This window comes from Phasianus colchicus, chromosome 8, assembly GCF_987193195.1.
Source record: "Phasianus colchicus chromosome 8, bPhaCol1.hap1.1, whole genome shotgun sequence".
Classification (NCBI taxonomy): Eukaryota; Metazoa; Chordata; class Aves; order Galliformes; family Phasianidae; genus Phasianus; species Phasianus colchicus.
Genome location: NC_143443.1, coordinates 31,799,550 through 31,827,286, shown reverse-complemented (window position 1 = coordinate 31,827,286; position 27,737 = coordinate 31,799,550). Strand labels below are relative to the sequence as shown.

The 27,737-nt window shown below is 46.0% G+C and overlaps 1 protein-coding gene across 1 annotated transcript; it reads right to left on the bottom strand.

Moving 5' to 3' along the window:
* Window positions 1-762: 762 nt before the first annotated feature.
* On the bottom strand, window positions 763-27,737 carry HTRA1 (HtrA serine peptidase 1). Its single transcript, XM_031597359.2, has 9 exons — window positions 27,251-27,737; window positions 15,434-15,533; window positions 14,907-15,111; window positions 6,230-6,424; window positions 5,530-5,562; window positions 4,516-4,630; window positions 4,334-4,391; window positions 3,381-3,476; window positions 763-1,472 (listed from the first exon to the last, which is right to left on the bottom strand). The coding sequence occupies exons 1-9, from the start codon at window positions 27,705-27,707 to the stop codon at window positions 1,304-1,306; spliced, it is 1,428 nt and encodes a 475-aa protein (XP_031453219.1). The 5' UTR covers window positions 27,708-27,737; the 3' UTR covers window positions 763-1,303.

Genomic DNA, 27,737 nt, shown 5'->3' with positions numbered 1-27,737 from the left:
TGGCAGATCTTTGGGCATGTGCATTTTTCCACAGTGAGTGAACTGCATGCGATTGCCCACTGTAATCCAGGTGAGTCTGGGCAGGTGCTGGCACGTGGAACTTACCGGCAATGAAGCTGAAGAATTTCATTAATAAGTAGTTTAAAAAAAAGAAGAGAGTGTTTAGGAATGGCAGTCACTGAAATCTGTTGGCTGACCTCACATTTATTTTCTGAAATGCATATTTCAACAGGAAAAGGAAAAGCTGCTTATCCTGTTGTTTACCCATGAGTAATTATGCCATGATTTAATTTAATTGATCACCTTGACAGCAAGATTACCCCATTCACCTCTCAAGCTTCAAGGGCATCCAGAAATACAGATTTAGTTTTTATGTTAGAATAATGCCCAGTACTCTACTCAAAACCAGTTCTTACCAAACACACACCAGCAATCAGATCGTTCACAGAAGAACCTGCTTTAAAGAGCCTCAGGGCAGCCAGATCTACAAAGCTTACAGACATCCCACCATCTGAGGGATGCTCTGTGAGCACAATGAATGCAATAGGCAAACACTGTTTCAGGCAGCGTTCAAGTCATAATGAAAACCAAATAAGGAAAACGTACTAACATATGGAAGACAGGCAACATTGGAGAGCCAACATGATGCACATACCAAGAAACGTTTTGCTTTATGATGATTAAAACATCCTTGAGGGCAGATGTGCTGCTCAAAGACAGAACGCTCCGTAGGGAGACGCGAAATGAATCACTCACAAAAAGTACTGTTGAAGTCTTTTAATAACACTAGGAAAATATCATAATATTAAAATCCTGCTCTCAAGGGGTTATTTCGGTTGGGATATCTGTGTTTATAAACCATACTTTTTACCCAGTTGTGTTTTACTTTAAACCAACTACTCCTTTACAATGGCATTTCCAGTTAAAACACAGCTAACCTATAAATACCTGAATACCACAGCACACACTGCGTGCGTGGGTTTTGTTTAAATCTTAGTGGAAATAATGGTAAATCTATTCAACACAGGGAAGCAAATGTCAATCTGTTAAGCGGGGAATGTAATAGCCAGTAAAGAATACATTGCATATATAATACAGAAGGAAAAATTATCGTCTGGAGTATGTGAAATTACACGGATCTTTGCACCTTAAACCTATTAGAAGTTATTCTGTTGGCCAATACTAATCCGCTGAAGAAGCAGAACGTTGGTCAGAAGTCTAACGTTTCCTGTACCAGCACAGAGAGAATATAAGCAGTCCAATGCTGTTAAAAGAAAACATGAAATCCAGCTCATGTTTCTGGTTAGGGATCAATTTCTTCAGGAATTACTGTTAACATAACATCTTCGTTACCCCTGCGAACAACCATGTTCAAAGTACTGTCCTTTTTAATAATGTCACTGACATCAGAGGCTGAAGTTATCGACTGTCCATTGATGCTTATAATCACATCATTGTCCTTCAGGCCACCGCTGAAAAGACAAAGGAACAACGAATTACTATTACGGCCATTTCATTATCCTCACTGTACTTTTGAGCAAAACCGAAAGGCACTGGATATTTCCAATTTCCCACCTGACAGCACAGCAGGCCCCCAAAAAGGCAAACAATCTATGTAGCGGTGCATACCTCTTGGCAGCCATTCATCCTACCTTCATATTTTAAACATACATAGATCTAGCTCAGTCACACCAGTCTAAAGTGCCTGTAGAAGCCAGACCCAACCACCAGACAGACACCAACCAAATGGGACCGGCCCAGCGTGGCTCCTCTGCCCAGGGCTGCCCAGACTGCTACTGCAACCAACAAACGGGGTGCTGAGGGATACCATCAACCACAGCGTCTTGCCTGATCTTGCACAACAATCTGGCTCCAAGTCACGGAAATATTAACCAAGAAACCAGATCAGACATGATTCAGCCCTTCAGCATAATCCGTTTTCGCAAAACCACAGACCAGTCATAGGCCTCTTCCGCCCGCAGAAAATGCCTTACATGAGTGCCTCTTGTAAGCAGGATGCCTCGGCCAACGTTGTCAGCCTGCTAACAAATCTGGTTGCTTGCTTTTAGCTGTGACTTTCAGCATTTTCCCCAGAGAATCCATCCCTGAGTGCCTCACACTGGTAGGCTCTTGACTCAAATTCAAACATAAGCTGCTGCAGACTGCCCTGAATATCCGTCCCAGTGGAGCGTCTTGAGTTTGCCATCAAACTACAAGGCTTTGTTACCTCACTGTTTTCAACCTAACGTCCTACTCTCACCCTCTGCTAACCATTGTTATCGCTGCAATGTTTTTTTTTGCACCTTCAATTTGGACCTGCACATCAGGGCAGTTGGTACATGTTGTTCATAATGGAGCAAACAGCCAACAGAAGTTTTGTTTCATGTATGCACTGGTATTCTGCATAACCAACACTGCTAACAGGAATTATCTCCAAAAAGCAGCAATAATTTAAAAAACATGCTAGACAGCTAACATTACACCTTGTACAAAAAGAGATCATCCAACCATCCTCTTGTGATAAAACATGGTGGCACCGAGCAGCTTTCTGCCCACATCTTTGGTGCTACATTTGCTTCTCTGCTGCCACAAATTTATGTCTTTCTTAAACGACCTCCAGTTTCAGAAAATGGACAGTGTTTCCTGTTTCCTGCTCTGGATTATTGAGCATTAACCAAACTCCAGAAGGTAGGTGCTGCCAACATGAGCCAGCCAGCCCAGTCCCAATGACTGGAAGCCTTCAGCAAGGCACCCCGTGAAGCGTGGCACCGAGCAGCCTTTGAGGTTCTGAGCAGTGCTGAGTAACACTGAGGAAAATATCAGCTGGCCAAACCCAAAAGCTCTTCCCAGCAGCGTGGCTCCTGGAAAGGTTTCACATAGAAGAATGTTCCATGCCAAAGGAGGATCTCACCTCAAACAGAAGTGCACCAGGAGAGCCATTGGGTTTGCCATTAGCAAGCACAGAAGTGTATGGGATAAGCCAGCCACATTCTTGCAAGGCAGGAGCAAAATGTCCCCCCTTGCCCTCACACAGCAGTGACCTGCAGGGCTGCAGGAGCCATGAGCTCCAACTCAGCCCTGGCATTGGTACAGCAGAGGTCTTGGAATTGATGGCTGAGAAAAAAGAGCAGTGAGCTTTCATGCTCCCTGACTCCTTGCCCTTTCAGCTGGGAACTCTGACAGGGCTTTGCTGGCACATTTACATTATTGCTGATCAGGGAATGAAAGAAAACCACAAACTGATTTCAAGCTGACAACCTAATAGCTATCAGATGGTCACAGTTCTGTTCATCTAGCTTAACCAGGATAGCCAGCTAAGCACGGAACATTCTCTCCTTCAGACAGTGGCAGTGGTTTTAGAAAAAAGCACTCCAACTTACGCTTCAGCTGGTGTTTCTGGAATTACATCAATAACATAGGCCCCAGAGACAACGTCAGGAAAGTCTTTATGGCGATCTTTCAGCTCTCTAGCTTTGCTGGAAAATGAAGAAGCATCCATAAGAATATTGTGCCAACATGGGGGAGAAAAGCATGGATTTTTATTCAGTTAACATTTACCAGCTGGGATATTTTACACATGTTGATGTGACACCTCACGATTCATTTTAACCCTTAAAAGTATATCAGGATTTATTATGCTTTTCCATGCAAATGGCTTTTACTGCTTATTTCTGTCAGCAGAAAAGACCAGCTTTTTTAAAACTTGGACTTTAGTCCTAGAAGATTCAGAACACTTAAAAAAAACCTTCAGTTTTCAGTGCTTTGTCATGCTGCTGATCCTTAGGCATACTGAAATGCAAACTGCCTGCTTGCTCTACTACAGAAAGTAGTAACAGTCTATATACTGCAGCCTAGCACACACAAAAATGTTTGTTGACCGTTCCTGTTAAGATAACCTGCTCTTTTCTGGTTTGAGTTTGAAAAAGCAAGTCTACACGAAAGCTTCATTTCACATTAAGGTATCTTAATCGAAATCATTTCATACAAATGAAGCTATGCATGGAACTGCTGTGATCCTTGACCATGGTGACAGTGCAGGGATAGATGGCAGCAATAGCAGTTGAGCCCCAGAACAAATTAACAATTGCTACATCTTCTCTTCTGAAGTGCTAAGGGAAAAAATCAAAAGGCAGGGAGTTGGTGGACAACAGCTCATACGAGAGCCCATAGAAGAGTCTAATTATGCAATGGACACAGCAACAGAAGGCAACAAATTGGGAGAGTTGACACCAGCACTCTTCTGCCCCTTCCTGTAGATTGTTAGATTGATCCAAACCCATGTGAAATGACCTCAGTTCAGCAGGATAAAAACTATTTTTCTACTTTTACTTACCTAGGAGTTAGAGACATCATTCGTATGCCAATGTACTTCTTTTTGGTTATAGCCTTTCCTACAAAAAGTAAAACAGGTCTTTATCAATTGCTCTTACCAAAAAGAGAGCCTTGGGGGCTGTTGGCTCTCTTTTGGATCACCAGTATTACATCTATCTCTTCAACAGCAGTGAGGTACATTACCTTTAGCTTGTCTGTCGTGGGATTCAGTTAGGAATTTCTTGATTTTATCAGATGGAATAGCAAACGAGATCCCGGCCGTAACTTTTAGTGTGTTAATTCCAATGACTTCACCATCCTGGGGAAATTAGAAATTGCTGTTAGCAAAGGTGAAATGTACATCTCAAAGTGAAAGGGATTATTTCTTCTGAGCAATCACAAAGACAAAGGTGCAAAACAATTCTGTAACTGGACTTCAGTCTTCTGAAGTTCCTTTTCATAGAATTGCTCAGGTTGGAAAAGACTCTAAAGACCATCAAGTCTAACCACAATTTCGTCCCATTTCTCTGAATCACCTACTGATATGAAAAGTATTCTACAAGTTTTGGAAAACCAAAAGTTCTTCCCAGCAGTGTGGGGAAAAGCTGGAAAAGCTCTCACGTGGAAGAGCATTCCACGCCAAAGGAGGATTTCATCCCAAGCAGAGGTGTACCAGCAGAGCCAGTGGGTTTCCCATTAGCAAGCATTCACATGCTGGGGCTGAGACAGAAAAAGGCTCTGGATTGAAAGAGCTAACTATCCAACCACAACTTTTAAATGGCAGGTTACTAGTGCTGCATTTTTTTGTTCAAGTCGAGTAGAAAAAAGTTGCCAAGTTTCCAATGCAGAACCTCTGAGAAGCATTTTCTCCCTGTCTGGGGCTGACAGAGCTCCTGCGTGGCCAGCTGGTTTTGCACCAAGTGCAAACACCTCACATTTAAAATGCACTTATTACTTCTCTTGCAAAGTACAGGCAAATTACTTGGGCATTACAAGCACCCCAAACTATGCAAAGTGTAAACACCTAAATATTGAAATCGTGGCGCAGTTTGTGATTTGACAACAAAAACACAGACAAGTGATTAGTAAGAGCCATGTGAATTTTGTGTAGTCAGGCAAATATCAAAAGCTCTGAATCACACTTGTGGTGCACTTGTTTTTGTTTTTGGACCAGAAGGTAACAGGTTTGTTTCACACTAAGCCAACAAAAACTCTTACCAGGTTTACTAAGGGCCCTCCGGAGTTTCCATACTGCAAACAAACATGGAAAGAGCATATTAAATATCCACCTTTTAATTCATAGTAAGCAAAATGTTCAAGAAATTTTTAAAATGTTTTTGTAACAATTTTTTTCCATTAGCTATTAAAGATACGCAACTTACAAATCCAAACTATTGCTTAACATGCACTTAACATCCTCCCTTTTTTGCAAACACTTCAATCCTTCTTCTCTTGCCAGGGTAACCTAAGGAAGCTGGGGCTTCTCACTGGTTTTAATAGTAGTGCACTAGCAGCTTGGGAGCTGCAAGCAAAGATCCCTTACGAGCCCAACAGTAGACGAAACTGTTTCAGCATTAGGGCAAAACAATAAAATTGAGTTCTTAAGCTAAGCGTGGCTTCTTTCTAGAAAGCATGACACATTTTGAGAAGATACTTATTCAGCAGAGAATGCTGCCTCCTCCATAGCAAGCTGTATGAAGCTGAAGGGCAGGCAGCCATTGGACTTGGTGTGGTCCCTTAGGGGTTTGGTTTAATAACAAGCAGGCACTGCTGCACTGCAGATGTCCGTATTTGCGAGGATGAAAGAAAAGCCAGCTATGCTCACTGTACTTAAGAACTGCACTACCGGAGGAACTTTCAAAGCAACTATTCCAGAAATCTGAGAGCCCAGCGGGCCGAGGCTCGAGGCAGGACCTACATTGATGATGGCGTCCGTCTGAATGTAGTCCATATCGGAGTTGCGGAGCCCCAGCTCCTTCCCTCCGCGCTGCGTGGTGCTGACAATCCCTGTTGTCACCGTGTTTTGGAGCGAAAATGGACTTCCAATGGCAACCACAAACTCTCCCGGCCTCAAGTCTCCAGACTGACCAAGCAGAAGGACTGGCAATTTACCCTATAAATGGAAATACATTAAGAATAAAACCAAAAGATTCGTACATCATTACTATGCGGGTACAACAGAACTGTTCTTTAATGGAGTAGAAGAAAAAGCACTGGAAGGGTGCTTTTTCCACAACAGGTACCCATTAAATCAAAAACAAATGAAGACCAAAGGAATATCTGAGTACTGCTGTACAAAGCAAACGTTTGGTGATACCAGGAAGTTGTTCCCAACAGCTTCTTGAAGTAATTAGCCAACAGCTGTTGATGTAAAAATAATATATTCCTTAAGAGCGAATTCTAAAGGGAGTCATGAAAGCAACAGCCAGAGTGTATCAAACAAACATGTGTGTGGTTGAAAGCATTTCATATTCCCATAAGACACGAGCTAACGTTTCATCTATTGTTCAATAGACAACTAGATCGCCTCCCACGTATCTAGAAGTCTTCTGAAGATGTGAGGATTTAAAGACTTCCGAGTACTTTTCTTTTTATGACAGTAAGGGATGCCTTTCTTTCCTTTCAAGATCTTATCTCTAAACATAAACTATCACATAATTAAATTTATTCCCCTCCGAGACAGAAAACATTCCTAAATCCAGCATCAACGCAGAGCGCCGCAATTTACGGCAATTAAAAAAGAAAGAAATTAAAAAGCAATGGTTGGACCTAACACACTTGTCAATGCATCGTTTCTCCAGGGCATCTGAAAAGGATGGACAGCAGATGGTTTAAACAAGACCAGTAACTCAGTCCCCTGAGAGCTGCTGATAATGGCAGGGAAGTTCCCCAGGCCTCCTGCTTGCAGAGTAATTAAGGGCATTCTGAACGTGTTTCAAAGAAATGCTTTGCACTGATGTATCATCCGCCTGCACAACATGCCTTGGGTTTGCTTCATGTTTTTAAAAGTCAGTCTACACTCTTGCAACGATGTTACGTATTTTTAACTCTTTCACGTTTAACCCTTTGTGTAAATGAACCTGACCATTTCCTGGAACTTAACCAGGGCACCAGATCGTTTCCATCATTATCAGTGGATTAGGACATGCATCACTTGAGGCTTCAGCTTTAAGCGTCTTGCAGGATTAGAGAGGTACTGAACCCTAAATGAAAACAGAAGTCTCCCAGGACAGATCTTTTGCTTGGTAAACCTAACTTAAAGATCGGTTTCCTCCACGCTCATTCAACTGAAAAATCCTTTCCTTTGCACAACAAGCTCAGCCTCAAAAAAAAAAAAAAAAAAAAAAAAGGCATTAATACAAACTTCCAAAATAGGCGACTAATTCTAGATGCAGTGGATGCCCCATCTATGGATTAACTTAAACCAGTTTCCAAGAAATGGGTAACAGTTTTAATATAAAAGGTATTTTTAAGGTATTCCTGAGCTTTGTCCCTGAAATGAAGGTACAAATTGGCTTAATAATCACTCTTGCTGCCATTGATTTCTTACTGGAAGCCAGCAGAGGTTGCCTTTTTAGCCTGTATTTGTTCCAAAACATGCAACTTACATGCCTAAAGTACAGGGGGTTATAAAAGCAAAAAGGCAAGGCAGCATTTAGCATGACCTGATTATTTGTACATAGCCCAGGTTAGTGATAACTCTGCTTTAGAAGTTAATAAAAGCTGAATCACAGCTACACTTTGACAAAAGAGAGAAAATATTACGTGTGTTTGATTTGGAAAACAAGAGCTAGCTTGTTAGTCATCTTCTGTCATCAGCAGCTTGAAAGACGGGACCAATAAATCACCCACGGGGACAAAAATCCACTGAGCAAATCAGGAGGTACAGCTCCAAGACTCAACCAGCTTCATTCTGAGCATACTTTATCCAACTGTGTTACAATTCCACCAGCACCACTACGCTCAGATGAACATACTGTTTTAATAAAACCCATTGCCAACCCCAGGCAAGATCAGATGCTCTACGGAAACTCCATCTCTCGGTCTCAAGATGATGAGAAATAATTAGCCCACTGCTTGTTAAACAGAATCATTTGGAAGAGCAACAGAACTGGCAATGCAATAAAGAAGAGAGAGACAGCAATCCCAAATTTGTAAGCAAGCTGCACCATCCCAGGTCAGCTGTGCTGAGCAGTTCATAACCTCAGAGCACAGCCCTGACTCCCCTAGCACAGGACAGCAGCAGCACGAGCTGTGCTGGAAGCACACAGCTCCATATGGGTATTGTTTGCACGGAGGGAGCACCCTGGCCCTTCCTTGCCTCCAGATGCTATTAAGCTGACGTAGCACGTGTTTTCAAGATGCCGTTGATCCAGAAGTGCATCTCTTTCTGGCACTGCTTTGGAAACAACAAAAAAAAAGACAAGCGGCCAATGCACGGAAAGCAGATGCTTTATAAAGAAGGAGGGCATTTAATCAGTAAACGAAACAGACAAGGGACTATGAAAAAAAAATCTCCTCTTTCATTAACAGAGACACCAGATCGGTCGCACGCGGAGTTAAGATTTATACAATCTTTCTCAGTTACAAAAACAGTCACAAAGCCAAAATCGCGTTTGGCGGCAGAAAGGCAAAACACAGAGCAGTCTCTGACTAACGCAATTATTTCTGATTGTGCTGAGTTTTCAAGCCTGTGCCTATACTAGTCAGGCCTCAGTTCAAAGCCCAGCGCTGCACGGATCAGTGTGGGCCATCTGTGTGATTCAGCACGCCTTCTGGAAAGAGTTAGGGCTAACCTTTCGTCTGCCAGCAGCAAAAATCTACTGCAAAAACTGCCTTGCTCTGCACATTGTGACATTCAGCGGTGGAAAATGTGCCCTCTATGCAGCACATTTCTAGAGGCGACATCGCCTAATGTAAAAATGCTTTATGTCAAGTTAACTGTAATTAACGCAGTTGGTTTGCCATAGTGTGGTCACCAATGCAACAGAATTATTTCCTGTTTTGTAGCCCCGTGCCAACACACCAAAAGAACAAGAAGGATGCTGAGCACACTTCATAAAGAGCTACAGAAGCCAGGAGTCTCCATGTTAAAGGAAAGACAGAGGGACTCACATGGGTTTTCACAGAACCATAGACTCATGAAGGCTGGAATCGGATCTCCAAGCCCAACCCCAACCACCCCCACCATGCCCACTGCCCACAACCCTCAGTGCCACATTCCCACAGCTCTGGAACACCTCCAGGGATGGTGACCCCACTGCTCCCTGTGCAGCTGTGCCACTGCATCACTGCTCTTTCTGATAAGAGATTTTTCCCAATATCCAACCCGAACCTCCCCTGGCACAACCGGAGGCCATCAACTGTTGTCCTTCCAAACATTTTCCCACGTTCTCTGCAAAATTAACAGCACTGCATGTAAATATTCCCATCAGCACCTCTGTAAGTACATGTCAGGGAGAACTGGTTACGACAAATATATCTACATCTATATAACATATATTCCAGCGGTTTTAAATTTGTGAGCTTGCTCCCTCACAGCATGATGCAGCTGCAAGTCATAATTGTCTTCACTCAGCTACGGATTTGCCACAGCAGTTAATTAAAATCACAGGCCAACCAGCATGCCCTGCAGTGCATGAACGCAGAGCCAGAAGCACCCAGCACCTAAACCCAGCGTTCCCAGTGACTCACTCCATGACCTTGGGCAACACATAACTTGCTTGCTCTCCCTCCATCTTTCATTAGATTAACCCTCAGGCGCCTTCTGGGATCGGCATTGACTCAACGAGACAGATCTGCAAGCGCACAGAAATAGGACTAAACATGCAAACCCATAAGTGGCACATGACTCACTGTTTACACCCAGCCGGAGAGGGAGCCATTAATTAGCGCTAATATTTTAAGCCTCTCTCATCCAGAAGTGCTCCACACATTTTAATATAGGGTTTTGACTCAAGCCTTGGGTAAACAGAACTCCCACGAGATGTGGCTTCATCCAGGACCAAAATGCAGCCATTGCATGTGCTGAAGGGCAAAGCACACAGCCAGATGTTCACCAGGGACAGCAGCAGAGCTGGATTTGGGCAGAGGACAGCCACCAGTAGTGTCAGTCATCAGTGAGCGTTTAGCTGGAAGCTTTCCATCCACAAAACGTGTGAATCCGCCTCTACACTGGCACTGAACAAAAGCAAATCCCATCTCTGCACAACCATCTCCTTCCATCAGGGATGTGAACAGTTCACGGTTCAATAAAGCAGTGAAGAGGAGACAAATGTTCTGAGCTCTATTTCTGTAAAGGAGTGACAGATTGCCTTCATGTGCTCCATGTTTAGGTAGAAAAGAAGCAGATGTTTGTTATGGTGCTCTAATTCAGCTGTAAGCAACCCTGGCAAAGCATGCAGCTTCACTGGGAACTGTATTCTGCTCTCATTAACAGAACTATTTAATTTTCAGAATACTTTATGGCAAAACAAAAACAGGGGCCGTGAGCTTATGAAAATGTAGAGTGTCATCTACGATCCTGGAGCTATTTGACCAAATGCCAAAGAAAATGAAAAACCCCAACTGAACACATTACAAGTCTCCAAAAGTATTTCATCGACAGTTAGAAAAACAAAACCGAGTTGCCTTATCTAAATATGGAGCATGGGAAGCTTGCAGAAAAAAAAGGCCATACGCTGTCTTGCCATGTCTCTGGGACTTCAATGGCCTGGCAAGGCACTGCTGCTCTCCCTTGAAATAAAACGTAGTAAGGATGAAAGCCCTGTCCCTCGCAAAGGCTGTTCTCAACATGTGGGGAGCGAAGCACATATGACAACATCCTCTGTTTTTAAGATGGAAATTAAAAAAAAAAAAAAAACCTCTTTTAGGGTTAAGAGAGGGGCACAGGGCAGACAACCACCCCCATGCTGCCACCCAACCCAAGGAGCACATGGAGCTCACACCCAAGCCTTTCCCATGCTGTCCCATTTCCACAGGTCCCAAATGCTTCTGCAACCAAGATGAGGACTTTCTTGTGGGAGACTCGGGAGGAAGCAATGCAATATCCAGCGACAGATTTCCAAGTCAAAACGAATTGGAGAAAAGCCACTGACATCTGGAATTCAAGTAGTTTGGTTTCTAAAAATGCGAGCTATTAGAATACTGATACACAAACAGGAACGCTTGCTTCCCAGCTTCCTGCAGTGTGTACACACAGGGAGAGAGGCAAATCCCCTCTGACCACAGCCATACAGAGCCTGCATTGCCTCACGAAACCACCAAAGCAGTGAGGGCAGGAGGTCCTGTTGACTTAAGAGTGCTGAACCGAGTGGTTATTAGTACAGTGTTGGAAAGAAGCACGAGCAAAGAGCTGAAACATGACCACAAAGCAGAGGTGCAACACCAAACCCGCTGCTGCTGTATCGCTTGGGTGCCAAACCCTTTCTAGGAATATAGAAGCACGTAGATCTGCTTGCACTGAGAAATGAAAGCCTTCACACCTTGGCAGTCAGTGGTGAATGCCTCATGGCTGGTTTTTAATTTTGCAGAAAGAAGATATGCCCCAAAAGAGCCATTCATAGGGACCAACCCTTGGGCAGAGGCAAATCTGCAGGGTGAAATGGGCCCCCATTTGGAAGGATAGTTCCCACAGCTGTAAGCCACATCACCTTCAGGTTTAACACAGCTGTCCCCAACATGCTTCCTACTTTCAAGACTTGAGCAAATTGCTGTGGTTTTCAATGGACACAAGAAATCACAGGATGGCTTTGGTCAAAAGGGACCTTAAAGATCATTGAGCTCCAGTCTACCCCTGCCATGAGATGGCTGCCTCCAGACCCAGCCAACCTGGCCATGGGTACCTCCAGGGATACCACTTCTCTTTTTATAGACTTTGAAAACAAGCGTCTTTGAGAATTGGAAGAACAATCCCAGCATTTCTGTTCCTTGCTGACTTTGGTATGTTTTTAAATGAGAATTTCATCAGGGAAACCGTTTACTCTTGCTGGTGCCTAGATTTCACCGTCCTCTTTAACTCCCTACTCCACTGAGCAAGACCAAATTACTTTTAGAGATGCCTTTGGCCAGATGTTCACAGCCTAAAGAAAAATACAGAGCATGCTGCTGCAAAATCTTAACAGCTTTAGCTAAACAGCCTCAACTCATACTTCAGGCCCAGCTCTGTTCCTAACCACAGAGGCATTCTTCAGCCTTCAGATCCTGCCTTAACCTGCCACAGAAAAAATAGAAAACATAAAATGACATCTTTGATGTCACCTTCAAATAATACATTCAAAAAAGACTTTGCCTCTCACTTCACAAAAATTGTTGGGGATGGCTTTCATGCTGTATCTAGCCTTGTAATGGGTTATTTGTACTGTTACATTGACTTCCTCAGTCATCAAATAAATCAGACTCAAGAGCTCCACAGATTAAACAGGTAGGGCCAATGGGGGGAGCAGCACACCAGGTGGAGTTGTACAACGGATAGGGTGCTTACCAAGCACACAGCAAACTGTGGCTATCAAGTTATATTTTGCCCAATTTAGAGCAGAGTCCTGCTGCCCAAATGGATGTGCCCAGTTGCCATCACACAAGTAAAGCAGCAGAGCCCACTCGCTTCCTTCTGCAGGAGCTCAGCCTCCAGGCATCAGCTCTTCCCAACAATCCTTTCCATCATAGATAGCAATGTTAACGTGTCAATCCCTCCCCAGCACATCAAGAAGTGTCCTGCTGAGGTAGTGTTGGGTGGTTCCAAGACAAAAAATGTTCCCCCAGAGAATCTGCAAACATGTATGAGTGAGCTGGGTTGCAATGCTCACAATCTGAAGCATGCGCTATGCTGGCAGCTTCAGAAGCCAACACATCAAGCCAAAAACACCATCTTGTATCCTCAGTTAGCACGCTGTATTCAGAGAACTCTGTATAATACCTCTGAAAGACACTGCTCGTCAAATCAGAATCATCTATTTTTGTCTGTTCTGTGGCTGAACACTGAAGAGGATTATACCTTGGAATGATAAGCACATGCAGAATGACCTGCTGATGTGCCATTCTCAAAGGAAGGACACAGTTGCATCCACAAGCTCAAGTGATGGAATAACACTGCAATCATCACTTCCTTACATACCTGCAGAATTCTTTAAAAAAAAAAAAAAAAAGATGAGTATCTGTCATCTTGAAGCCCAACCAGAATCACCAGTTCCAATCCTGCTTAGCAGTGCTTTCCACTATCGGCATGAAATCTGCCCGCCTTCCCTTTTTTCCAAGCCACTCTCCAGGCTGCAGGCGCCCGGCTCTCCCTGGGGCTGTGCCCAATGCTGCTCTGCAGAAGCTTCCCTGGGTCCTTAAGTGCTCACTGTTTGCACAAGTGAGGCCTATTAGTTTTTTTATAAATGTACTCAGGCTCTTCCATCAGGCACTGCGGTGCCAGGGAAATTTTGGAGCGATTTTTTCAGGGTGTCAGATAACACAAAACTCAATGTCTGCTCCCTCCTCGCGGCCTCAAAACAATGTGTTGCATCAGCTCAGTGCCTCCTCCCCCTCTATCTCTGAGTTACCAGCTACTCCCTTCTCTGAAGCTCGCTTTCATATTACTTCTTTAATCCTCAGCAAAGCAGGAAAATATTTTGGGGATATTTTTTTTGGCCATGTTGTTGATAAGAAGCTTTTAAATAAGAAAAACCCGACAGAGCCTTTAAAGAACAAAGGTGGCGAGGGAGCAACCCTTGGGTCATCCAAGAGTTCTGCATCAGGCATCTGATTTAGTCACGAACTCTGGAACAAACACTTCTGCCTCGCCGGGGAATAGCTCTGAACTAAAACAACCCTGCAAGGTCTACGTGGTTCTGAGTCACGTGTTTCAAACAACAGATGACTGCCCGTCAGCTTTGGAGGTTATTAACTAGAAGCCCAAAGAAGGGAAACCAATATGAGCAGCACCTCAAGCCATCACATGCATCTGTGTTATGCAGAAGTGTTTCAGCACAAGATTCCCCCTGCACTCCATATGCACATCCACGTGACAACTGTTCTGCTATTGCAGGAGGCAGAATAGCACTGAGAGCCACAAGTCTGACACTGCTGAAGACTGTGGGAGGGAAGTTCCATTCCAACTTCTTTAGAAAACCACCTGCAGTGGAAAAACATCCTTCCATGTTGTCTTCAGCTTGAATGTTTAAGATACAGTAGTTCTGCATTTTGCTATCTACATCTGCGTGGTGCAGTCCTTCAGAAGCACAAACCTATCTTTCTAAACCTATCTTCCCATCTCTGCCAACCGCAGGGGAATCCTCCTACATCTCCTCTCAGAGCAGGAGAGCTGCATTGGCAAAGTACGTGCAGATCAAGCAGCGAGCTGTGCTGCTGCTGCTTGTTTTGAGGATGCACACTGAAGTGCTTGGTGCTTGTTTGCATGACACAGAGAGGTCCTAAGATAAACCACTACCAAAGCCAAGGTTGTGGCTGAAGAAATGCACGCCCACCATGTTTACTCCAAGATTTGTCAAAACTCAACACCAAACCATCGCTCCTTCCTTTAAATTTGCAACAGGACGTCCTCCTTTCTGAAACAAAGAGGGATAAAATGTGCCTTGCTCACTGCCTTCACTCACCTGAGCATCTATTTTAATTAGTGCAATGTCAGCTTTCTCATCAACGTCTTTAATTTTAGCTTCGTATGTTTCCCCATTCTTCAGCTCCACCTTCACCCTGTTCTTGTTGGTGACCACGTGTGCATTGGTCACAATCAGCCCATCCTCCGAGACGATGAAGCCTGAGCCACTGGCAACAGGAATCTCCCTCTTGGAGTAAGGAAGTCTGAAAGACACAGGGAATAACAAACATTTATCTCTGCAAAAGCTTGCAGGAGCACAAACAGTGCACAGCCAAAAAGAACATGGTAGATTTTAGTGCTTTAAATGATCTGCTATTTCTCAGTCATTAATAAGGCAATGCACATGCACTAGTTTAAACTGGGGTGGGGTTTCTTAGTTTTTTTTTTTGTTTTTTTTTTTTGCCAGGACTCTTAAGTTATTTCTAACTTCAGCATGACACATCTGTCAGCTCAGAACCCTCCTTGCTGCTGTCTCACAGTCAGCTGCTTGCAGAAATACAAAGTCAAGCTGGGCATGGTGTTTACTTGCGGAATAACTCGATGTGAACCACAGCAGGAGCGATCTTCTCCACCACATCTGCTATAAAGTTGTACTTGTGCCGCAAGCTATTAGGATGTTCTTGGCCTGAAATAGAAACAGAACACATGTCATGAGTTCTTCAAGTGACAGGAGAAGGATCATTGCAAAACACCTGAATTGAAAGCACTGTGTGGGTCTCTCACCCTTCCTTACAAGTCAGTTGCAGCACAATCCTTGCTCTGCAGTTTCTCTTCTGGCTTTTTGCACAGCAAGCTGTGCTGTTACAACAGAAAGCCTCATGCAAACTTCTCATTTCCATTGCACGCAGCTGGGCCATGGGGCTGCAGATCTGCTGCACTGGTGTCTGGGGCTGCAGCACCCTGCATGGAGCAGCCCCTGCTCCAGCTCATGGGTGATAAGGCCCTAACTAATCCCTATCTAAGCCTAAAGCAGCTGCTGGGAAAGGTTAAGGTGGGTACAAGGTTTGTGTTGCCTCTCAGTGAGTGTCAAACCCCAGCCCTTCCCAGGCCCAAAGACAGAGAAGCTCCATGCACTGCCATCAGTCCAACGACCCCATGGAGGAGCAGATCCCATGACTTTAGAGCTATGGAACCACCCCTAAAGCTGTAAAAATAGATACGCACATGAAAACAATGGGACCACAAAGCTTTGCATTCCTGGGCAGTATTGGAACACAAAAGCCCATGGTCACCGAGTATTCAAGAAACGTCACTGGGATTTCCAAAAGCAACTGGATGCTGAGCTCCTATTGTAGCCAACAGAAAACCTGTCTGCACCATCAGAGGTCTAAAAAACTCTGGAAAAAAACAGACAGGTCTGACACATCTTCCCCCTTCTCACAGTTCAAGGATAGAACTTATGTTAAACTGGGAGCAGCTCAGCAATCTGAGCCTAAGGAGCACCCTAAGGAGCACCAAATATCACATTTCCACAGAAGCAAGAAAGAACATCCCTTGTTGTCGTCAGCACTCCCATTTTCTGTGATACTCGTAAAGCACAAAGATGATCTGTGTGACTTCCAGATGAGAATTACGTGCCGTGCTGCACCGCCCATCGCTGCCATTTGGCTCCTAAATCTGCAGATTAAAGCAGTAAGCAGCTTGGGGATGCTGCAGGTGCTCGTGACAGCTTAACAGGAGGATTTATTTGCAGAATCCTGGGAGACATGGGACTGTGCTCTGAAACCGCCCCGTTATCCATATCCGAACCACTTGCATTATCTGCTGATACCAGACCAGATAAGTCGGAACATTTTTACTTAGGTGATGGAAAAAAAAAATTCCGTTTCAGAGGAATAACTTGGGAACGAATCATCGGTGCTCTTAACCAGATACTGGTTTGCTTCAGGGTGAAAACCAGGTTTCAGCTGACTCAGTAACACCAGCTGGTACGTATTGCCCTCAGGCACTGCAAGATGCTCAACCCAACCCAACCGCTCACAAACCTATCTCCCCATTCGCACCCTCTGAAGCACCTCAGAATTGCTTCTAACGCAATCAACGAGTAACAGCAGCAGCCACCTCATCTACTAACAGTTCGGACATGTTAATCTGCTCAACGATCCAAGAACACTGATCAGAAAAGCGGTGCTCCCACCTATTTTCCTCTAAAGCACCGTCTGACTCGCGCTTAAGCGGTGATCCTTGGATTTAGCACCAGAAAGCCAGAAGGATTAGCAACCTGATTAGCCAACACCTTACCCACCACAGGATTTACATTTCTCTTTATTAGAATCGCCCAGGAGAACCGCATCTTAAAGCTGGCAATGGAAACTGGAATTTTGGGAGGCTGTAGGAGAATGAGAACCATGCTGAGAATGAGCTTGAATCCATTCGCTCCCATCAAACAGAAGCTCAGACAGATTATCAGACTGGATTAACGTGACGTGGGGATAAAACACCACGGGGCACGGCCGTATCCATCAATATGCTTTTTGATCACCGCTTCCAAAATCATTTTGCCTTCGTTGCAATGCTGCAGGCATTTAAAGGTCACATCCTGCCCTTGGGAAAGAGAGCTGCCACAGATGGGAGGGGGGGGAACTGCACAGGGAACACAGCTTTTTGTTTTGTTTGGGTTTTTAATGCTTTCAACCTATTTTTTCTTTCAGCATTTAGCTATTTGAGAAGAGCTGTGCATGGTGAGACTGCTAATACTCCATCACTTTGAGCCTGGAGCTGCAAGGGCCAAGATGTGAGCAGAGATGCTCTTCTGCATAGAAACCAGTGTGGGCCGTCCCAGAAGAACTGAGAGTGAGAAGGTCAGAATTTCGGACTGGGAAGAAGTTAGGTAATAAATACTGATTCATGGCATACTGACCTAAAAAGCTTACACCAGCTCACCACGCCTGTCCTTTGCTTATGTATTAGGAATTCTTGCATTGTGTAACACGGTTTTGCAACAGCTCTTGACTGAGTGCCCACTTAAATGGAAAACACACCTTTTTTTTAAGCAAATAAACAAAAGTCAAAGTACTATTCAGATGGATTCATTGAGGAACACTAGCAGGAGAAATCCCTCAGAACTGGTCTTCAGCATCATGCAAAGAACTTAACAACATCTACAAGAAACAGTACAAGAAACGTATTGAAAAACTCTTGTATATCTGTGGAATAGTGCCACGGGGGGATAAAAGCAGATCAAAATGGACAAAATGGACATCCAATCTACCATTACATATGCACTTAATGCTCATCCCAGCACATTGCTTTTTGGGACTACTGAGCAATGAGCTGAGAAGTGCGGCTCCCTTTCCTCCAAGAACAGCCTCCAGGCCCAATTTTATCTTGGATTTGAATCACCAGCAGGCACCAGCTCCCACAGGGGAGCCCAAACTGCCCTGCAAATTCCAGCGCTACCAACCTAACATGAACAGATGCTCATTCCTCAGCAACCACGTGGTAGCTGCAGAGAAAAAACCAGCAACCAGCAGAGAAAAAAAAACAGAGAACTTCAGGACTTCTGCAGCAGATGCGTTTCTCTTCTCCCTAACGCATGTATTTGTCAGCTCTAGTGTTAGCTCAGGGTTTAGCAAAAGAGACTGTTTGAAGAGTGGAACAGGTTGCATTCAACATCCTCTGCATTCTGACTTGCAGGGCAGGTCAGAAAATCATAGAGTGGTGTGAGTTGGAAGGGACCCTTAAAGGCCATCTGGTCCAACCACTCCTGCAATGAACAGGGACACCCACAGTTCCATCAGGAGCTCAGAAGTAACCCCAACCCATCTCCTGACATTGGGTGTCTGCAGAGATGGGCACCACCACCTCTCTGGGCAGCCTATGCCATTGCCTTACCACCCTTATTGTAAACAACTCCTTCCTTTTATTCAATCAAAATCTTCCCTTTCATTCCCTATTTCAACTGATCCCCAAAACATAGATTTCTCTCTTAAAACCCACTTCTTTGGGATAACCACTGTTGAATCCATGCTACCATTCCTCCACAGCTTTCTGCATCTTTTTTTCTTTTGTATTCTAAACCAAACCCTTCTGCAGTTGCAGACTCACTAGTAGAGTCACTCCCAGTAGACTCACTTTCTTACTTTGTGGGTTTTTTGGTTGGTTGGTTGGATGTTCCTTTTTAAATATCAAGAGCCAGGCTTGAATAAAGCTCTAGTTCCCAAATACCTTCAGGCTTCAATGTTCAGACCTCTGCAGCCTGCTCTCTGCCTATTTATATGCTGTGATTACTTGTTTTGTATCGTTTTTATTGAACTATTGCACAATGCCCCAAATGCCCACAAGCGCGGTTAAGAAACTTTCATTAATGCCATTAATAAGATGATCGTTGTGCATTCACTTAATGACCAAAAACTGCCTAAGAAAACATAAATAGGTTACAGCATGAAAAATTCCCAAGGCAACTACGTTTTCAAGGACTTCAAAAGGTGTGCTGGCTGCCAGCCCCTGAGCAAAAAGGAAAAACCTCTGCCGACTGCCACTAAGGGTACTAATATCAGTAAACAAACTGCTGAAAGGAAAGGCTGAATCCCAAGTCATGGAAAAAAGCACATGAGGCTGTAAACAAGTGAAATAACGTGGTTTCACACGGAGGAGCCAAAAAGCATGCTAAGATCTAGGTTTTCCTTTCACAGTGGCAGTGATGCTTTAATGCTGATACATGCTGCTTTTGGTAATATTTGGAGCTAAGCTGAAAAGATGCTTTGGAGATAGAGATCTAGCAGATGTCACCTCTCCCCTTCAGCTGTGAGAGCTGCATCTGCTCACACCGGTGGGTTTTAGCAATGGATCTTCTCCCCATTCAGTTTTCCTGAGTTTTCAAGGGGAACCCATCACCCAGGCTCCTGATGAGTTTCAGCTCTAACAGATATGGGGAAAATCTCAAAGTTTCACACTTGTCCATAACACAACTCACCTGTGGGCAACCACCAGCCAGTTTCAGCCTTGAACAAACCCCTGGCTGCAATCAACCCAGATATCTTCACGTTCTTTTTTTAAGTCAAAAAGCTCAGATTCAGCCTGGAATGAAGACTTCAATTTCTCTAAAACCTTAATTCCCCTAAAGATTAATAAACTTACCATGAAACAAAAGTCATCTGGACAACTACCAGGAACAACACATATATTGCAAAGACTGCTACAAAGGATGCTCCTGTGCAGACTGCAGGGAGGCTGGAGCACCATCTCCCATTTCACCCTTAAAGGTGCTTCAATGGACAAGCACTGTGCTCCATCTTTCCTGGGGAGCCGAATTTGGGCTTGCTCCATGCCTGGTCTGAACAGTGGGGAGACTCCATGTTCGAGGCCAGGTTGGATGGGACTTTGGGCAACCTGGTCTGGTGGGAGGTGTCCTTACCTATGGCAGAAGGTTAGAACTGGATGACTTCCAAGCCAAGCATTCCTATGGTTCTATGACAGGCACCCTATCCACCAAACCCAATGATAGCACCCTGAGTATTGAGATCTTGGGGTCCAGGGATCCAAAAGCAAAGCCTTGGTCTCCCTATGGCCCCAGCAGAACTGAAGCACTCACGGGGCTGGCAGAACCGGTGACTACTGACACAAACCACAAGACTGTAGTTTGACTTGGAAAACTTCCACTCTCCCAACAGCACTCCAGCCACCAGTGTCTGCACAACTCCCACTAATACCATATAGGAAAACATTAAACTTCTGGCACTGCTATGGAAATTGAAAGTGGAGGAAAAGTGCTTTGCTCACACTGAGAACGGCGCTATCAGCACTGCTGGAGAGACAGAAGGAAAAAGTGATGTACGGGATGATCCTGCTGCCACTTCTTAACATAAAACTGCAAGGCTGAATATTCTGCTTCCTATGCAAGGGTAGGTTGTGTAAGATGCCAAGAAAGGATATTACGCAATGAAAATAGTAGGGAAAGAAGAAACAACACTACGTATTGCAGGCGATCTGCTCAGGAACAGCTCTGAGATCAGAGGAGGGAAGTTTGAGAGGTCTAAACCACAGAACCACGGTAATAAAACCACCATTACATCAGTATTATTTTTCCTGCATAATCAAAGGAGAAAGAAACAAAACATCACTGATTTCTGAGAAGAAAGTCTATATCGCCGTGACGTCCCCAACAACAACAAAAATATTTTCAGAGCAGTAAGTGAGGGCGATTTCAAGCACCTGACTCTACCAAATGGTAACGTAAACAAATCCAGCATTCACTCAACACATCTCCTGCAGCAAGAACCACAAGACTGAGGTGAGAATGGGAAGGGAAGTTGCTTTTGGGCATGAATGCAACTTGCACCAGGCTGGTCTGGGCTCTGAGCAGTTGATGGAGCTCTGGTTGTCCCTGTTTACTGCAGGGACAAATGGCCTTGAAGGGTCCCTTCCAACTCCAACCATTCTATGATTCGACGATGAAATAAAGAAACCCCTCAAGGTAACGCACTCAGCTTTCTTGTCAGGAATTCCTATACAACTTCAGATGTAAACCTAAAAATTTGGGCCAGCCAGGAACGCTTGGCCTGAAGGCAGAACAATATATGAGTCAGGGAGAATGCCGTGTTGCAAAGCAACTGCTGAACTGCTAGAGAGATGTCAACCAGTTGGAACATTTCTCAAGAGGAGCAATAGCCAGGCTGTATGCATCCACTGTATGGGTAGATGCCCTTTTTTAATATCTTACTTGAAAAATATTTTAAAAGTAAGCTTTGTTACTTCTATGGATTGACTACGCAGTGTATTTTATATGTGGCTCGATTCCTCTCGACTCAGTGTGGACAAAGCAGGCAGTGGGGCACCCATGGCTGCAGCCCCGTGGGAGCAACCTCAGAATGAAGCACTTGGAAAAAAAAACAAACCATAATACACCCATAACTCTCTCAACTGTATTAGCAAAAATATACGACCAAAAGCTCTGTAGCTGGTGGGGATAGAGGAACGGGAAGGCTCTAGCAGCTTCATCCAACACAAGAGGAAGCAGCATCTCTCTGTAAACACAGCACAAGTGAGCCCAGCTCCTGCCAAGCTGCTGCAGGAACACGCTGTCCCTGGGCACTGCCACACAGTGAGGACAAGTGATGGGGCAGCGATGCTTGGTGCTGCTTGGCTGTGCCCAGTCTCAAAAGCTCACAGAGGCCACAGCACTGGAGAGGGGGGAAAAAAGAAATAATCCTTTTTTTTTTTTTTTTAATTTAAATAAATGAAAATTAAAAAAAAAAAAAAAGAAGAAAAAGAAAAAAAAATAGAAGAGCAATTCAGGATGAGAGCAAAAAAAGTGCCAAGTTCAAAAACAGCATTAATAGCAGTCTTGTCTGAGCTGGAAACGCTAAGGAATATAAGTCAGGTTATGGAAAAGAGTCTGCCTTATTTCCTGCCGGCAGATGAAAAGAGTATTTCAGGCAACGGGTTAAGGCGGCCGTGGCATTCTCTCCTCTGCCGATGGCTGAAAATACAGCAGATGAGTCAGGAATTGCTTCTCCGCTGCTTTTTTCCAGCGCTCGGCCCCTGGAGCTCAGCTCATCGCGGGGACGGAGCCCCACGCAGCTCAACGAGGCAACAACGAGCCGGTAATCCCCGGTAACCCCGCCGGCACCCGACAGCTGCCCGGCGCTGAGCATCCCCTCCCGGTTATCAAAGCTTCAAAGTCTCATTCTGAGTACGTGAGAAACGTTCGAGATGAGTGCCCAGAGAAGAGACAATTGCTTAATTGCTTTCTGCTTGTAGAAGGCAGGGTAAGAAGACACCAGAGAATCAAACGTTTGAGTTTTCTGTTGTGTTTTGTTGGATGTGTTTTAAGTACATTTTCTCCATCGAGAACCCTTAAAAACCCCTCGTTAGATGCAGGCTCTCCAGCCAGAGGCGCTGGTGTCACCACTTGGCAGCAGCAGGACTCTTCCCATGGTGACAGCATTGAGAAAGACTCAACCCATAGACAAAAAACCCCAAGCAGCCATAAAACCTACATACCATCCTCAGCCTGGGGTTTCCTAATCGTACAACACATAAATGCAGCATCACAAAGGCCATAAAACATCTACATATCAAACAAGTCCCACCACCTCCACCAATACTTTCTATGCATCTTAAGAGCCCTTTTGGGTGCAGAACAAAACAAGGCTCAGCCACGCTCTGCCTGTACGGAATTCTCTCTTTCCCAACACAGATGTGAAGTATGAGGATCCCGAGGGCTGCATTCTGGGGTGGAATTGTGAGACTTCTGGTCTTCTTGTCCCCCTCCCCTCTCACACCCAGTGCTTGGTCCCACCATGTTTGCCTTCTCCAAGATCACTTTCTGCAGGAGCAGGCTGGCATCCATCAGTGCTGCTCGCAGACCTTCCCCCAGACAGCAGAAATACTCATGGAAAAGAAAGATCATGGAAAATGGAGCAGCAGAAAAACCAGCAGGGACTCAGAACTGCTCCATCTGCTTTCAGCTCTGCTCCTGCTCAAGTGGTGACCCTGAGCAAAGCTCTGTCTCGTCCCCTGCTCCACCCCCTGGTTATTTGTCAGTAAAAACCAGTGCAAACCCAACTGCTATCAGAAGCACGGGCTGATTTTTCATTCTTACCATTGTAGCTCTGTATAACCAATATTTTTACTGCAAACTCTGCAAAACTGATCCAGGAACTGTCCCAATAGAGTCAGTTTGGACTGCGGTTGGATTTGATGATCTTTAAGGTATTTTCCAACCTTAGCAATTCTATGATTGTATGATTTATCTCCAGGCACTAAATGGTAGCTGAGACCTTCCTTATTATTGACACTTTAAATTAACACCATTAGTGATTTATGTCCCATCTTAGAAATAAGTCTCCTGCTACAAATGTGAGGGCAATGTCTTCAACCTGCATCAATCATTGCATTCCACTATAGTCCCTCAGACCAGAGTGGCTGAGAATGTGATTTTAGTTACATTCTGCTCTCTGGAGCAAGCTGGGAATCACAGTGAACTGCATCCAGGAGGCAGAACCGATTCTCACTGCGTTCCCTACATCCTGAGCACAGCCTCCGTGCCCACACTGCAACCCACTGGTGCTCATCCATGGCTCCTGGGGCCCTGGCATGGCATGAGAACAAGGAATGACTCTGATTTACCACAAAAGTCACATTCCACAGCGCCCCGGTGTCTATTGCTTTTGCTCTCAGCTCACGTAAACTCACATTTGAAAAATATTTTCCAGCTTCTCCTATTTCTTGGACAGCAGATTCTTTCCTCTGACTGCTGGGGACACGCAGCCCCATCCCATCCAGTCTCCTTAATGGGCTCCTGCTTACTCACAGCTTTTGGTACCTCAGGTACCTTTACATCTCAAAGCCCAGAAGATGAAAGCATGGAACCCTTCCTCATTCCAAGTCCACGCTCCTGTTTGAAGTCAGAGTTCCTCCCAGCTCCTGGGAAGGAAGTCTGCACACAGGAGAGGGAAGAGGTGAGACCACAGCTCCCATCACTCCCAGCCCCCCCTCAAAGAGTACAGCATTCAGCTCTGGAGGAGTTTTTCATCCCTCACTGGGGAATTGCTTCTCTTCTGGAAATACGTGGCTATTTATTTCCACTGCACTCAGCTGCTTTTCCTTCCCTCCCATCCTCCTGCTGCAGAAGTGGAGCAGAGGACGAGGCCTTAGGACCACCCAGATGTGAGCACTGAGCAGATGGAGGGGCCCAAAGCCACCCTTGGGGCAGGAGCCTCTGTGCACACAGCCCCTTCCCAGCCCAGTTCATTTCACACGTGCTGAGCAACCTGCAAAGCTCAGAACATTTCCCCAGCACGCGTGTCCATCGTCATCTGTAGGGAAACAGCTGGGAGCCTGATTCACAAGAACAGTATCTGCTCTCCTCTTGATACATCTCTGGCTTTTTTCCTGACCTCCCCAGAATGCTGAGTCTCCCTTCCTGCCCTGATTACTCATCACTGCACATCACAACGCTGCCAGAGCGCTTGGCCCAACAAGCACTGCAGGCAGAATTTAGGCAGCTCCTATTACTTTTTCCCATTCTTTGCTGTGTGGATTTCATTCTAATCTTGTTCTGTTGTTAAGGGATCGATTAATGACCATTCTAATGATGTGAGTCACAAACAGTCAGAGGAAAGTTGGGAACTGAGACCATCAAAGAGGAACTTTTCTGCTCCTCTGTTTAAAGGTCAGAAGAGGAACGTGGGTTCATCTGTGTGCAGCTCCCAGAGCAGGACATAGAATCGCACAATCATAGAACCTTTAGAGTTGGAAGGGACCTCTGAGGGCCATTTGGTCCAACTCCTCCGCAATGAACAGAGACATTACAGCTCCATCAGGTTGCACAGGGCCTGATCCAGTCTGGCTTTGGAAGTCTCCAGAATGGGGCATCAACCACACCTCTGGGGAACCCGCTCCAGTGCCTCACCACCCTCACTGTAAGAGATTTTTGGAAAGGACCTTTAAGATCAAACCCAACCATCAACTTATCACTACCAAGCCCACTATTCAAGTGTGAGGAACATCCAAACCATAGAATCACAGAATGGCTTGGGGTGGAAGGGACCTTAAAGATCACTGGGTTTCAACCCCTTACTGTGGCTCAGTGCCCCATAACTCAGGCTGCCCAGGGCCCATCCATGGCCTCAGGCACCTCCAGGGATGGGCACCCACAGCTCAGCACAGCAGCGCCAGGTTTTCCTTACATCAGCTCTAAGTCTCCACCTCCTACTAGAAATATTTTATCAAAGATAACTCCACTCTGGAAAATGGGACTTGCAATAAAACTAAAAGTCAACAACTAGTTGGAGCTGCACATGAGACATTGTTTTCTACCCCCAGGGAGCACAGCACTGTAGCCTGCTGTCATTTATTTTAGGTCCTTTACATATTAAACAACTTTGCTGAGCACTGGGAATAACCACGTGCTGCTGCTGCTCATTCTTCAGCACCTTCCTTTTGCCCCTAATGACAGAGCAAGAGGAGGTGTTCAAGGCCAGACTGGATGGGGCACTGGGCAGCCTGGCTTAGTATTAAATGGGGAGGTTTGAGATTAAGATCCTTGAGGTGTCTTCCAACCCAAACCATTCTGTGAACAATAGCTGCAGTCCCTACAGCAGTGCTTCTACAGCCAGGTCAACGCCAGCATCCTTCATGCAGCACAGAAGGGATGCCCAGAGCTCACAGCCCAAATTCTGCTCACGTTGTAGAGAACAAGGCATGAGGCAAGGCTATCAGTTTCATTAATTGAGAATTGGAGGGGGCAGGAGGGAGGACAACAATATCACAAGGCATTATGTTACACTGCAGGTCAGGAAACCGTAGCGTGAAAGCTGTGATTGTGTCGGGCATTAAATGCCAGCAATGTTTCCAGGAGCACAATGCAGCTCTTACACAGAGGGAGAGCAGAGGGATGGAAAATGGGCGGTATGGATGGAGACATTGGGAGTTGGAGCTGTACAGCAGGACCGGGCCCTTCTTCGTGTCCTGCTGGGTGGGGGGAAGGTGGAGGAAAGATTACGGCTGCTGCTAAACAAACTGCACAATTGGCTCAACCCATACCCAGAGGGTCAGTCCTAAGGGAAACAGAGCTACTCAAACCCTTCTGCCACTCAGAAATAGGCTTAACTCCTTTTAATTAATGACCACGTGTGTACCGAGTGGCTCGGAACGGAGGCGCAGCTGTAGCTTAACAGATTTAATCCGATCGGTGTTAGGAAGACATCCTACAAGCTCATCCTGTGCTTATCCCTGCACCCAGCAAAGTGAGAGCAAAGCCCCAGAGGTACATAACGATACACAGCAACAGCGCCGAAGGAAAACCACGCCACTTGTTGCTGCTGGAGATGCTATTGCTTTTGGATCGTTCTCCAGAAGCACTGAAGTCAGCCTCAGTGCTGCTCAGCTCCAAGTTCCCTCCTCTCCGGCAATCCCATTATTAATGAGCACCGCTCTGCTAAATCGGGCGCAGGCTGATTCTGTAGCCCTGCTGCAGCCACTGGCTGTGCTCAGCTCTAACGGCGGCTGCATTCCTGGCTCGATTTCCCATGGCATTACGCGGACACAGCGCTCGGATGAAAGCGCGCTCAGTATTTCTTAGCATCGTTGGAGTTGGAAGGGCCCTTTAAAGGCTATTTGGTCCAACTGTTCTGAGATGCACAGGGACACCCACAGGCGCTCAATGTCTCGTCCTCTGACCTCGGGTGCCCGCAGGGACGGCCCCCCAAAGCACCCCTTTTTGAGGCAGAGGAAAGCAGGGCACAGCGGCCGATTTTCCGAGCGGGACGGCGGATTCTTTCCCCCTGACACTTGGCAGCCTCGGAGCGCTGCATTCTTGCTCCGCTTTCTCACCGCGCTCCAACCCCGACCCGAGCCAAGGTCCTCCCCCCAGCTCCGCGCACTCTCACCCCTTACCCTGCCCGCAGGCTCCGCGCTGGATGGCGATGATGGGCGGCTGCCGGAGCCTCTCGGCACGGCGGCTGGCGGCCCGCAGTTGGCAGGGACTGGCGTAGGTCACGGCGTCGCTGCCGCACACGGGCTCGGAGCTGGCGCACACGCAACGCCCGACGGCCGCCCGCTTTCTCACCGTGCCCGATGCTGGCACCCCTCCGCCGGGCGGCACCGAACACCGCAGCCCCTCTCCGCAAGGCGGGCCGCCCTCGCCGTTCCCGCACGGCTCTCCTTCCTCCGCCCCGCAGACGCGGCAGCAGCCGCACGCGTCCAACACGGGACCGCCGGGGCAGGAGGAGGGCAGCGAGGGGCAGCGGGAGCGATCGCAGCGTTCGGGGCAAGCGGGCGGCGGAGGGGCGGCGAGCAGCAGGGAGGGCAGCAGGAAGAGCAACAGGGCGCTCCGGCACCACGGCGGCAGCATCGCGGCGGTGGCGGCGGCGGGAGGAGACGG